A 13,388-nucleotide genomic window follows, 5' to 3' on the forward strand; every position below is an offset into this window, starting at 1 on the left:
GAGTGGTGTGTAGGTCCGTACCCAGGATCCGAACCAGCGAACCCTGGGCCACCAAAGTGGAGCACGAGAACTTAACCACTATGCCACCAGGTGAGCCCCCTCCTAAACTTTTAAGACTATAAAAGGGGCAGGCCCCATGGCCGAGTGGTTAAGTTCACGTGCTCCACTTCAGCAGCCCAGGGTTTCGCCAGTTCAAAACCTGGGCGTGGACCTGGCATTGCTCATCAGGCCATGCTGAGGGGGCGTCCCACATGCCACAACTAGAAGGACCCACAACTAAAAACAATATGCAACTATGTACCAGGGGACTTTGGGGAGAAAAAGGAAAAATAAAAATCTTCAAAAAAAAAAAAAAAAAGAGTTCTGGCCTAGTGGCGCAGTGGTTAAGTGTGCACGTTGCGCTTCTCGGTGGCCCAGGTTCACCGGTTCAGATCCCGGTGTGGACACAGCACCACTTGGCAAAAAGCCATGCTGTGGTAGGCGTCCCACATATAAAATAGAGGAAGATGGGCATGGATGTTAGCTCAGGGCCAGTCTTCCTCAGCAAAAAGAGGAAGATTGGCAGTAGTTAGCTCAGGGCTAATCTTCCTAAAAAAAAAAAAAAAGGACTATAAAATATGAAAGTCTACAGTCTGCACCCACCAAAAGCTTCTTAAGTTAATCAATTTTAATTTAAAGAGTATAAAGATGTGCTGTATATATGTCAATAAACATGTAGAGAACACCTTCAATTAAGTCTAAAAGTTTATTTGACCTACCTACCTCCCTACAGTGCTCTTCTAGATAAACTACACACTTTCAAATGTTCAAATCCCACTGCTTCTAAATAATATTTTTATATACCATCTAACAAACATCAGAGTTTATCAATATCAATGTTTACTGTGAAGACAAATGTTAAAAATCAGTCAGCAAATTAGAGTAGCCAAGAGAAAAGACAATAGCATTATTTTTGCTTTTGTCATCAAATTCCTTAATATGGTTTAAGGAAACAAAGGACTGTCAATTGGTGTAAGAAATTAGCTTATTTAGAGAACCAAACAGTTTATCTCAGGCAAATTGTTACAAAATCAGAAAGAGTAAATAAAATTCAAGTCAAAGAAAAAACCAACATTCAGGATACCTTAAAATAAGATTCTGAATATTGAGATTGAATTTTTAAGTGGCAGTGTGGGACAAAAATCAGGACCTCTAAGACAAGTGGAAGAATATATAGCATTGAGAAAGACAGTTTTAACCATTCACCCAAATACTTGATCAACTTTGAATCATTCACTTAGATTACAATAATCAAATTTATGATAATCATGAAGATTATTATAGACTCCCTCTGGACTATCTTGGATTGTTGTTCTAGGACATAAATGAATAGGTCTCCCAGAATTATTTCAGTCACGTTTAGAAGCTGAAACTATCCCTACCTCCCCAAGGGTCTTAGGATTGAAGATTCACTTAATTAAACAAGTATATCAAACGTCCAATACGTACAGTGTACTAGGTGATGACAAATAGTAATAAGAAATGAAATATGATCCTTTTCCTCAAGAAGAGATTCAATGTACAGAAGACAAATAGAGAACAAATACAATATATGATAATTAGTAAAGGCATACCCAAATGATAAGAAAACTCAAAAGAAGGGAACTTCAGATAGAGTAAGATGATCAAGGGTTTTTTCCAGTAGATAAATGTAAAGTTCTGAATCATGTGTTCAAGGAACTAATGGATAGTGACCCTAAAGGAAGGACCAGGAAAGGATTCCAATATGACAATAAGCAAAAGCAAAGATGTGAAGATAAGCAAGATCTGACTGGGGTAATGATAAATAATAATTTCAGAGGAAAAAAAGGAGACTGGAAAAGAATTCCTTCAGACAGAAAATATATAGTATTGAGCCTATAAATGGAAAGAAATTTCCACAAGAAACTATGAGAATGACAGCAGAGTTTTCATAAAAAATAACAAAGCTCAGCAGGTAATGGCTTATGTTCAAAATGCTGAAGGGAAAAAAGTGTTAGCCTATATCAATTCTTTACCCAGATGACCTGTCACATAAGAATGAGGATATTTTCAGACATTAGAGAGATTAAAGAGAGTTTACTATCTACAAACTCTCATTAAAAGAACTACAGGGGCCGGCCCCGTGGCCAGGTGGTTAACTTCGAGCGCTCCACTGCGGCAGCCCAGGGTTTTGCCAGTTCGAATCCTGGGCACAGACATGGCACCGCTCATCAGGCCATGCTGAGGCGGCATCCCATATGCCACAACTAGAAGGACCCACAACTAAGAATATACAACTATGTACCAGGGGGCTTTGGGAAGAAAAAGGAAAAAACAAAATCTTAAAAAAAAAAAAAAAAAAGAACTATGAAAGGAGGTCTTTTAGTTAAAAAGCAAATTAAATAGAAAGGAGTAAAAAAACTCCAATACAAAGTTAGAGAACAAGAAAAATCTGATAATCTGTGCAGAGGAAAAACTCAAAAAAGGAAATATAATTGGAACATACTATTTGGCTTTGGGTCAACAATATTTACTAAGTCATAATAACATGACTTCAATATAACTAAAAATAGTGAGAGATATATATACATACACACATATATGGAGATGAAGGGTGATGGTGGCATAAGAGAATTAAACCTTCTTCCACCCAAAGAAGAAGTCAATATATATCAAAAATTGATAAATCAGAAATCTTAATATAAGCACAATATTTGAAAATATAGTAGGAAGCACAAGAAAAAATAGCAAAAAGAGCTGAACACTGTATGAGAGGCAAACTAGGGGTGAAGGTAAGGAAGAGAGAAGGAAGAGGTGGAAAGGGGAGTAGTATTTTTCTTTATAAATTTTTCAGTATTTGCTTTTAATCAACCTTCTTGAGGTATAACCTACAAATAATAAATTGCATCCATTTAAAATGTACAATTAGACGAGTTTATATTAAAGATAAATATAACTGTGAAATACCCACCAAAATCAAGATACAAAATATTTCCATCATAGCCTAAAGTTTCCTTGTATCTATTTGCACTCCATCCCTCTTACTGCCCCTGGCCCTAGGCAATCACTAACTGCTTTCTGACAATATAGGAGTCATCTGACTTAGTAATTTCTATTGATCTAAGTTCAAGGTCACTGAATTTTTCATTTAACATCTCACATCTGCTGTAGAGGCTATCTAGTAAATTTTTAAGTAATTAATTAATTTTTTTGGTGAGGAAGATTGGCCCTGAGCTAACAACTGTGACAATCTTCCTTCATTCTGGATGTGGGACGTCACCACAGCATGGCTTAATGAGTGGTTCATAGATCTGCGCCCAAGATCCAAACCCACAAACCTCAGGCCACCGAAGTGAGCACACAAACCCAACCACTACACTACCAGGCTGGCCCCATAAATTTTTTATTTCAGCAACTGTACTTTTCAACGTTAGAATTTTCATTATTTTTATTGTGTAGTTTATATTATTTGTTAAGATTGCAGGTTTGTTAACTGATGCCATATTTTCTTTTAATTCTTTGAACATATTTATAATAGCTGCTTTAAAGTCTTTGCTAAATTCAACATTTGGGCCCACTCAAGAGTCAGTTTCTGATTTGTTTTTCTTGAGTAAGCATCACACTTTCCTATTTCTTTGCATGTCTAGTAATTTTGAGCTGAAAATTGGACATTGTAGGTAATACATTGTAGTAATAAGTAGACTCTGGCATAACTATTTCTGAGAGAGAGCAAGTAACTCATCCAAGTGAAACATCACAGAATGTTCCAGAAGTGAGTGACACTAATAACTGGGCCTGAGTGAGCCAGCTCATTCATTAGGACTGAATGGTTATTAAACACCAGTGCTGCATAAATTAGCTGTGAAGTCATTTTGTTCCCCAAAGTAGAAAACAGAATTAATAGAAGATTACTAGGAATCTGAAATAGTTTGATTTTTTTTCCAATGGGTCCCAGGAAGAGAAGTTTGCCTTTTTTTTTTTTTTTTTGCATAACAGAAAAATACAATGGGATCTTACATGTGGAATGAAGCAGAAGAGAATCAAGATAACAAGGGAAAGGCACACCAGTTTTTCAGGGCTAATAATTTTTTGCTGTTTACCCTGGTAGGATTATTAAGATCTCAAACTTGTATTTTGGAATTTAACTATTTACATGTGGTACAGTCTTACGTCTTTGTTTTTTCAAAAACTTCCTTATGAAAATGTCAGCCCTTCATAGCCATGCTAAGAGAAATAGGCAAAATACTTATCTCTATACTTGAAATGGTATTTTAAATCAGACAAAGAAGGAACAGGGAAAGGAATATAGCCACTGACCCGGGTCTCTCTACTGGAAGACCAAACCAAAGTGAGAACTCCTTAATGGAGAGGAGAAGCCACAAGGGAAAGAGCTGACGACCAATTGTCTCTTCCAGCCACAGAAATCCACTTTCTCTTCTCTATTAAAATCTTAAACGTTTTGTATTAAATACAATTAAAGAAGGCAGTCGTTTTATAGTCTAAACTAAGGTTTTTCTGCTACAGTGTGAATGAAGTAATATTTGCTTTAATAAAATTTAAGCTCTGGACATGAAACTAATGCTGAAAAAGCCACCAATAAAACCAGCCAAGACGTCAGAGAACCTAGGAAATGAAGATTCCTCCCAAGCAAACCAAACCAAATCAAAACACATTTAATGTTCTGTAGGAGTTGATAACCAAAAGTTCATGGAAAATACATTTAACCCATAGTAAATCATAGTATTCTAATGTTTCTCCTCACTATGTGAACTCAGCTTCGAATTTTCTCTAACAGGTACTATGACAAAACATTCATGTAAAATATATATGAAAACTGACATGCCATGAAAATTGATACATAATGAAGAAAAATTAAAATTTGTCCTAAAAAACACTCCTTCATAAAGATTTGGTACAGCTATCCATAAGAAAATCACAAACACTGAAAATACAAAAGAAACAAAAGGATATTTTAATACTTTACGAAAATGAACCTTCATATTATAAAATCTCAAAACTGGAGGCTGCAAAATATGCAAATAAAGCATGTTGAGAATGGTTATATCTTATTCGTTAGATTTTTATACACCATGAATGATGACAGGGACACTGTATTTTCAACACAGCCCTGCGGAAACAAAAACCAATTAAATCTAGCATTATAAAATCAAATCAACATTATGAGTTAAGTAGGACTCTACTTTGCATGCAAGCTTTATTATTTTATATGTTAGTTAACCTAAACCCACCTGACTGGAGATGTCCATTGCGGCACGTCAAGTTAGTACTGTCATTATAGACATCCGTTTGTGACTTGGAAAATTGCAAAACTGGTTGCAGCTTCTCTATGCAACAGAGGGGGGCAAAAAGAACAAAATAAACAAAAAGAAAAAAATACATAATGACCAAATAAAATGTGCATGTGAAAATGAAAAATGACTCAAGGTGTTACAAGCTTGTTATATAGTGAAGGGTTTTTGCATTTATATAAAAGTATCTTAAAAGTATAATTAGTAAAAACTCAGACATTAAAATAGCAATAGAAATTAATAAGTGAATGGCCATGTTCAAAATATGCCTGATTCAGATTTGGTTACCTGACGCAGTTTCATCTCACTACTATCACCGGCAAATATTTACTAAATATTTAGTATGTGCAAATCATTGTGAAGGGAGAGCAGTATGGAGATAAAAAGATGAATATGGTCTCTACCACCCAGACACTTATTAAATATAGTTGGCAACTTACAACACAAATATATATATTTATTTTAAAAAGATGGTATAGCACAAAAGAAAGAGAACATTAAAAAGGCTTTACAGAGGAAGTGGACTGTGAGTTGGCTAGAATTTGAAAAGATAAAAAGAAAGGACATTTCAGGAAAAGAGAACAGCACTTAAAATGACACAGAAGAAAACTATAAGGAGTGTCTAGGAAATGCCATATTCAGCTACATGTGTAGGGCAAAAAATAAAGGTAACAAAGCAGAATGGAATAAGCATGCTGCAGAATTGTGCATATAGTACTCCACCATTTATTTAAACACACATGTGCACATTTGTATACACGAAGATTACCCCTAAAAAGGACCCAGAGAAACTGGTAATAGCAGCTGCCTCTGGGGAGGGGAAATGAGTGACTGGGGCATAGCATGGGATGGATGTTTTTCATACTTTAAAAATTTTGTAGCATGTGCCTATATTACCTACTTTAAAAATTAACCAATTAAAGATCTAAAAGGATTATTATTATTATTTTTTTGGTGAGGAAGATTGTCCCTGAGCTAACACCTGTTGCCAATCTCCTCTTTTTGCTTGAGGAAGATTGTCCCTGAGCTGACATCTGTGCCAGTCTTCCTCTATTCTGTATGTGGGACACCACCACAACATGGCTTGACGAGCAGTGTGTAGGTCTGTGCCTGGGATCCGAATCAGCGAACCCTGGGCCACTGAAGTGGAGCACATGAACTTAACCACTACGCCCCTAAAAGGATTATTTTAACCTATCTCCACTTCAAATAACAACAACAAATCCTTCCCAGATCTGAGTCTCTATGTCTAGTACCTGAAACCCAAGAGGGTAGCAGTGTGAGCTTCCTTGCCACCCTATGTCACTGCTGCACTTTCTCAAGTCAAATACACACTGCTAGCTGACAAACACCCTGCTCCACCACTTACTCACTAGTATGAACTTGCTTTAGCCTCAGTTTTCTGAGGGTATCAAGGATTAAATAAAATAATAAACATAAAGCACCTACCCTGTGCTTCATTTGTAATAGGGGGTCAATTTTTACCATATTTATTTTGTCAAAATACTCCAAGTTGCCACGGCTGAGTCTTTTCTTGTGTACTACGAAGTCAATGAATATATGCAAAAACGCAGCACATGTATACTAACTCTCCTAAACTTTCATTTCTAAGGTCAGACAAGCAGGCACCATGCTTGGTTTACGGTACAACCACACATGCCTTTGGGACAGGTTAAATAGCAGCTACCCTTTCTACAGAAAGCACAAAGTACTGCACAGCTTTTGTATCCTAGAACTGGCTGATACAATATACCTAGGAGCTTTTTTTTGTTAGTTAACAGGTAGGTCATCTGATTTTTCTCAGTGATAATACTCCTCAAATCACCATACTGAGAAAGAAACCATTTGTGTTCGTAAAAGACATAAATTAGAAAAAACACTGATTTGTAAATGTCTTCTTTATCAATTAACACTTTCTTCAATGAAATGCAACAAAAAGTTCAATGAAACCTTCATTATATAGTAAAAATAAACAGAAATTAAATCCTTAGTTTCGATAACCAATAACTAGGAATAAAAAGCCAAGAACTGCTGGGCCGGCTCCGTGGCCAAGTGGTTAAGTTCGCGTGCTCTGGTTTAGCAGCCCAGGGTTTTGCCAGTTTGGATCCTGAGCGCCGACATGGCATCACTCATCAGGCCATGTTGACGCAGCGTCCCAAATACCACAACTAGAAGAACCCACAACTAAAATATACAACTACGTACCGGGGGGACTGGGGAGAAAAAGCAGAAAAAAAGAAAGCCAAGAACTCATTTTTAGCTGTGTAGGTTTTAGATCTATATGCATAGAAACACACATATACACAATTGCAGTACACTGTTAATGTGAACCTGCTCCAATTCATTTTCTTTTTTCTTTTTGAGGAAGATTAGCCCTGAGCTAACAAGCGCTGCCAATCCTCCTCTTTTCTGGTGAGGAAGACTGGCCCTGAGCTAACATTTGTGCCCATCTTCCTCTACTTTATATGTTGGACACCTGCCACAGCATGGCTTGAGAAGCAGTGCGTAGGTCCACACCTGGGATCTGAACCAGCAAACCCTGGGCCACCAAAGCAGAACGTGCAAACTTAACTGCTGTGCCACCAGGCTGGCCCCTCCAATTCAGTTTTGTAAAAGAAAGTAAACTTAACTTACTGCTTCCTTTTATAATGACTAAAGGTTGCATAGATTAATCAATGATTCAAAACAAAACAGTCACCTTGCTTCTTGATCCCCTCACATGCAATCCCCACACAATCATCTGAGTGATCTACTAAAAAGGAAAATCTTACCATATAACTCCCTTGCTTAAAACCCTTTAGCAGCTTCCCATTGCCCAGAGATTACCACTCAAGCTCCTTTCTATGACAAACAAGGTTTTCCATAATGTGCCTACATTTCTCATGCCTCAGCAATCCCAACTTTACGTCTCTACTATCACCCTTCCTTCTCACCATGCTGTTTCTTGCCCTTGAATCTTTGTTCACGCTGTTACACCTTCCCAAAATGTCTTTTCGCCCAAACAGTCTCTAACAACTTCTACTTATCTTTTTTAAGGCCTCTTACGGCCTTTTATCAGCTCTTACTTCTCTCTGGACCATTCTTCTCCCAGATACCTGCATGGCTAACTCATGTCAACTTCTCAAAAAGGCATACCCTGACCATCCTATTTAAAGCTAAAAACCCAAACCACCTCCTGTCCACCCCTAATCTCCCTTTACTGTGTTCTCATTTTTCTTTTTTCCATATATTTATCACCTAACATGTCGTACAATTTATCTTTTTTATGTTTACTGCTTACTCCCTGATAGACTATAAATTCTATCGAAGGAGGGATTCTTGTCTGTATCCTAAAGCGCCTAGAACAGTACCTAGCACATGGTAATTACCAATAAATATTTGCTGAGTTAATAAATACACTGTTTATATTCCTTGGCACTGTACCTAGTACAGAGTAAGGACTTAATAAAAGGATGTTGAATGAAGCTGGATTTTTTAAAAAAAATGTAACCTCCAGGTATACTAAGATGCCAATGCCAAAATCATCCATCTATAGCAGGTCTTACAGTTAAGCTTTGCTCTAAGGTTCATTTTCACTAAACTGAAAATATATAATATAAATGAACTCTTCCCATCTTTATGAGAGAGGCTGCATCCTCTCAAACCAGTCTGAATGGAGACCTCTCCATCTTAATTAGATACCTATCAGGCATCCCACCTTTGAAAACCTCCATTTCTTAACCAACACATAAGACACAAATATGCTCTACTATGCATTTGTGCACAGCTCTTTTTTACTGTCTTTGGTAATATATACTCCCAGATTTTCTGAGTTCCTAGAAAACAGGAGTATGTTGATGTCTCCTATCCCACCCACTCCGTTTCAAAGTAACGTCTTTCATGAGTGGCACACAGCACTTTTGAGGATGACAATAGACAACAACATCCAAAATATTAACTCTTTTAATAGCTAGCTTCATGTTCTATATATCCTCTTTTTGTCCTCTCTTCTAATAACACAGGAAATTACAAAGTCACATTTAAAGACAAGTCTATAATTGATGAGATGATTCCAATGTTTTATCATATCACAACTTCATATAAAAGATAAAAAATAATGATTTAATTCAAAACATGTTACAAAATGTTCCATCATCAAACAATCTGCATCATATGCTACTTTGTACATATACTAAAAGGCATTATAGTTAAAACACTGAAAGTACCAATTAGAACAATTAGATGATTATTTTATTAGAATAACCTTTGATATAATATTTAATTATATTTGATACAGTAATAATCTTCACTTAGGAAGTAAGAAGACAAACTCTGTCAGCCACAGGAGCCAGGGGAACATTGCCTTGTTAGCGACCTGAAAACAGTATGGGTCTCTTTTTCAACGATGTGGGGCAAAAAACTTACAAACACAATGGACCATACAAGAATGAATGAATGAATGAAATATATATAGACAGGTGTGGATATACGTATTTCCACAAAAGCAGGGGTGGTGATTACAGACAAGTAAGGAGATGAACAAAAATCAGCATTTTTGTGTACTTACTATGGGTGAGGTTTGTTCAATAATTCAATGGTCACAAATATGGTGAGGTATATTATCTATTAGCCTCATATTACAAATGAGGTAAAGAAGCTTCACGTATGCTGAATAACCTACCACAAATCACAGAGCAATGAATAAATGAGCTCTGCCTGTTTACCAAATATATACTATTTCTATCATATTAAGCTATGTTAAAACCACCCAAGAAAGGCGTGTTTTAGTTCCACTTTGTTTTAGGGATAGTTTACCTTAAGAATACCTTTTTAAAAACTATACATCAAATAGAAGATGAGACCTATATAGACCTATTCCAGCTAATGAATGCAGAAAGAATGACAGAATTTTGTCACTATACATCAGTATCAACTGCTGCTAATATCACAAGATGTCAGAACTACTGATGGGTGAACACACAACCACCCATCAAGTAGTCTATTATTAAAAAATAAAAATCAACTTTCAATCCAATCAAGGCTCTATATCCAACTATCAATGTATAGGAAGGGCAGAAGAACACATTTAAAGACACCATGGAGATGCATGCAGCAAAAGTCAGACTGTAGGAAACAATATATGGCAAAGATCTGGTTCATTAACAAATAAATTGCAAGAAAAAGAAAAACAGATGTACCTGTATATTAAAAGAGACATACTGTATGGATCTTCTTGAGATCCTGATTCAAACAACTAAATTATTAAAAAAAATAGTAAGAGTTACTAAATTATGAAACACTAACTGGATATTATTTAAATTACATATTTTATATTATATATAAATTATATTATGAACACTGACCTTCTTTTGGCCATTATTTTTTTGTTAATATTAAAAGAAACTATTGGTTATTTTTTAGGTATGATAATGGTATTTTGGCCATTTTATTTTTAAAGCGTCTTTATCTTTTAGGGACACAGTATGAAATTCTTATGAATGACATTTAAAAACATCAAGAATTTGTTTCAAAATAGTACGAAGTGGGGGGCCAGCCTGGTGGCAGAGTGGTTAAGTTTGCATGTTCCACTTTGGTGGCCCGGGGTTCACTGGTTCGGATCCTGGATGAGGACCTACACACTGCTTGTCAAACCATGCTGTGGCATGCATCCCACATATAAAGTAGAGGAAGATGGGCATGGATGTTAGCTCAGGACCAGTCTTCCTCAGCAAAAAGAGGAGGACTGGTAGCAGAAGTTAGCTCAGGGCTAATCTTCCTCAAAAAAAAAAAAAAAGTATGAATTGGGGAAAGTGGGTAGGAAGATAAACTGGAGTTGGTAAACTTTTCCTGTAAAAAGCCAAATAGTAAATATTAAAACCGTTTAAAAAAGCTATATATTAAAAGGCTCTGAAGGCTGTATGATCTCTGTATCAACTATTCAACACTATCATTGTAGCATGAAAGCAGCCAGACAATATGTAAAAGAATGGGAGTAGCTCTGTGCCAGTAAAACTTTACTTATAAAAATAGGCAGTGAACTGGGTTTAGCCCAATGGCTGTAGTTTGCCATCCCTTGGTATGGATAAATCAAGACTGACCATGAGTTGATAATTATTAAAGCTGAGTGACGAATAGTTAGGAGTTCATTATACTCTTCTATTGTGTACATGTTAGAAATTTTCTAAGTTAAAAAAAAAAAGCCTAGGTCATATTTTCAAGGTCACTGATCTATTTCCAGGTATATTTAAAGTTTCACTGAACACACATTTCAAATACATCTCATTCCAATTATGCAATTCATTAACTGATACCTAGAAGTTGTAAACGGTCCTTGGCCATAACCAAATTAGTCATCATTTTAGCTTGAAGGCGTCTAGCTCTTTCACATTGTTCACCTAAAGGAAAAAACAGATAAAAAAGAATTAAAATATCCATATTTTCCTACTAATATTGCTTCAAGGTAAAATATATTGCCCCAACTAATCTCATAAGCAATCAAAGTCTATCTGAAGAAATTAAGAAAGTATTATTTTCAAATAATAGCTGAAAAAAAAATCAGTTACACTTCCTTATGATGGTTTCAGACGTACTGGAGTATTTCGTGGATTTCATGTGCATTTCATGGATTCTGAGACATGTTTTTCCCTACATTTTAAAACCTTTGAAATTGGGATGTATATTAGAACCAGAACCAACTTACTAATGCTATCAGTCAAGCTGAAATTATAATATAGTTTATTATTGCCTGTGTGTGCACAAATTTGGTCATAGATATTAGTATTGCTGTTATAGCTACGTCTAATAAGATTAAAACAGCATATTTGATAAGGTTAAAATTCAAATTCTAAGTGATGAGAAGAGAATGTGTCATGGTTTAATTGACATTGTTTTTTCCTGCAGTGGTACAATTAAATTCAATAACATACTGTTTTTCTTATAACTCACTCATTTTCTTCTAACTCTTCTTCTTTTTTCTTATTCTCCTCAAAGCCCCCTAGTACATAGTTGTATATTCTAGTTGTAGGTCCTTCTAGTTCTGCTATGTGGGACACCACCTCAGCATGGTTTGATGAGCAGTGCTAGATCCGTGCCCAGGATCTGAATCGGTGAAACCCCGGGCTGCCAAAGCAGAGCATGTGAACTTAACCACTCAGCCACAGGGCTGGCCCCTCTTCTAACTCTTCTATGCAACTGACAACGAACAGCAAACATATTTTGCATATAATTCATAAAGTCATGCTCATAAACTCATGAAAATCTCAAAGGCTCAACCTCTCATATTTACTTGTTCTATTCTGCTCTCTTTTATGCAGGAGACCAGTAGCTAGAGAAGTAGTCTAAATAAAAAGAGGACAGAAAAAAAACGATGGTAAAAACTGGACACAATGTAATTATTGGAGATTAGTTGATGTAGCAGTATAGTCAGCCAGACAGAAAACAAACATCCATTGGGTGATCCATAAGGCTAAGATTCTTAGCCTACATATTATAATTTTTGCTTCTGAATTTATTTTAGCTATGATAAAGTGAAGTACTTTACTTATTTAATACTGGCACCCACACACTACACACTATTCACAGCATAGTATTTAAGAATTCAGACTCTGAAGTCAGACTGCCTGGGTTCAAACCCTGACTCTACCACTCGCTAGCTATAAGACCTTGGGGAAGTTACTTTACTTCTTTGTACTTAAGGCTATTCATCTGAAAAATAAGGATAACGTCAGCAGCCTCAGAGTGTGGAGTTGTGGTGAAAATTAAGAGAGCTAATATATATGACGCACTTACAATGATGCTTGGGCACATAGTAAGTGTGCAATAAATGTTATTTATATATTTAAAGATAACATTAGACTCTAATTTTTAATTTGAAGTGATAGGAAAGTAAAGATGAGAAATAACTGCTTTGGGGTGCCGGCCCCATGACTGAGTGGTTGAGTTGACACACTCCACTTAAGCTGCCCAGGGTTCACTGGTTTGGATCCTGGGCGCAGACCTACATACTGCTCATCAGGCCATGCTGTGGCGGCATCCCAAATAGAAGAGGTAGAAGGACTTACAACTAGGATATACAGCTGTGTACTGGGGCTTTGGGGAGGT

At 36.3% G+C, this 13,388-nt stretch overlaps 1 protein-coding gene across 5 annotated transcripts in view; it reads right to left on the reverse strand.

Annotated features, from left to right (window-relative positions):
• Window positions 1-13,388, reverse strand: part of SPAST (spastin) — a 71,615-nt gene that overhangs the window by 39,242 nt on the left and 18,985 nt on the right. For 3 of the 5 annotated variants that reach the window (XM_070236525.1, XM_070236526.1, XM_070236527.1), the window contains one exon: window positions 11,600-11,683. In XM_070236525.1, the coding sequence (XP_070092626.1) occupies window positions 11,600-11,683 (84 nt within the window). Of the gene's footprint in view, window positions 1-5,249; window positions 5,346-11,599; window positions 11,684-13,388 lie in introns of all 5 variants that reach the window. The other 2 variants (XM_001918091.6, XM_023619277.2) reach the window with 1 other exon arrangement.

The sequence above is a fragment of the Equus caballus genome, chromosome 15 (assembly GCF_041296265.1).
Source record: "Equus caballus isolate H_3958 breed thoroughbred chromosome 15, TB-T2T, whole genome shotgun sequence".
Classification (NCBI taxonomy): Eukaryota; Metazoa; Chordata; class Mammalia; order Perissodactyla; family Equidae; genus Equus; species Equus caballus.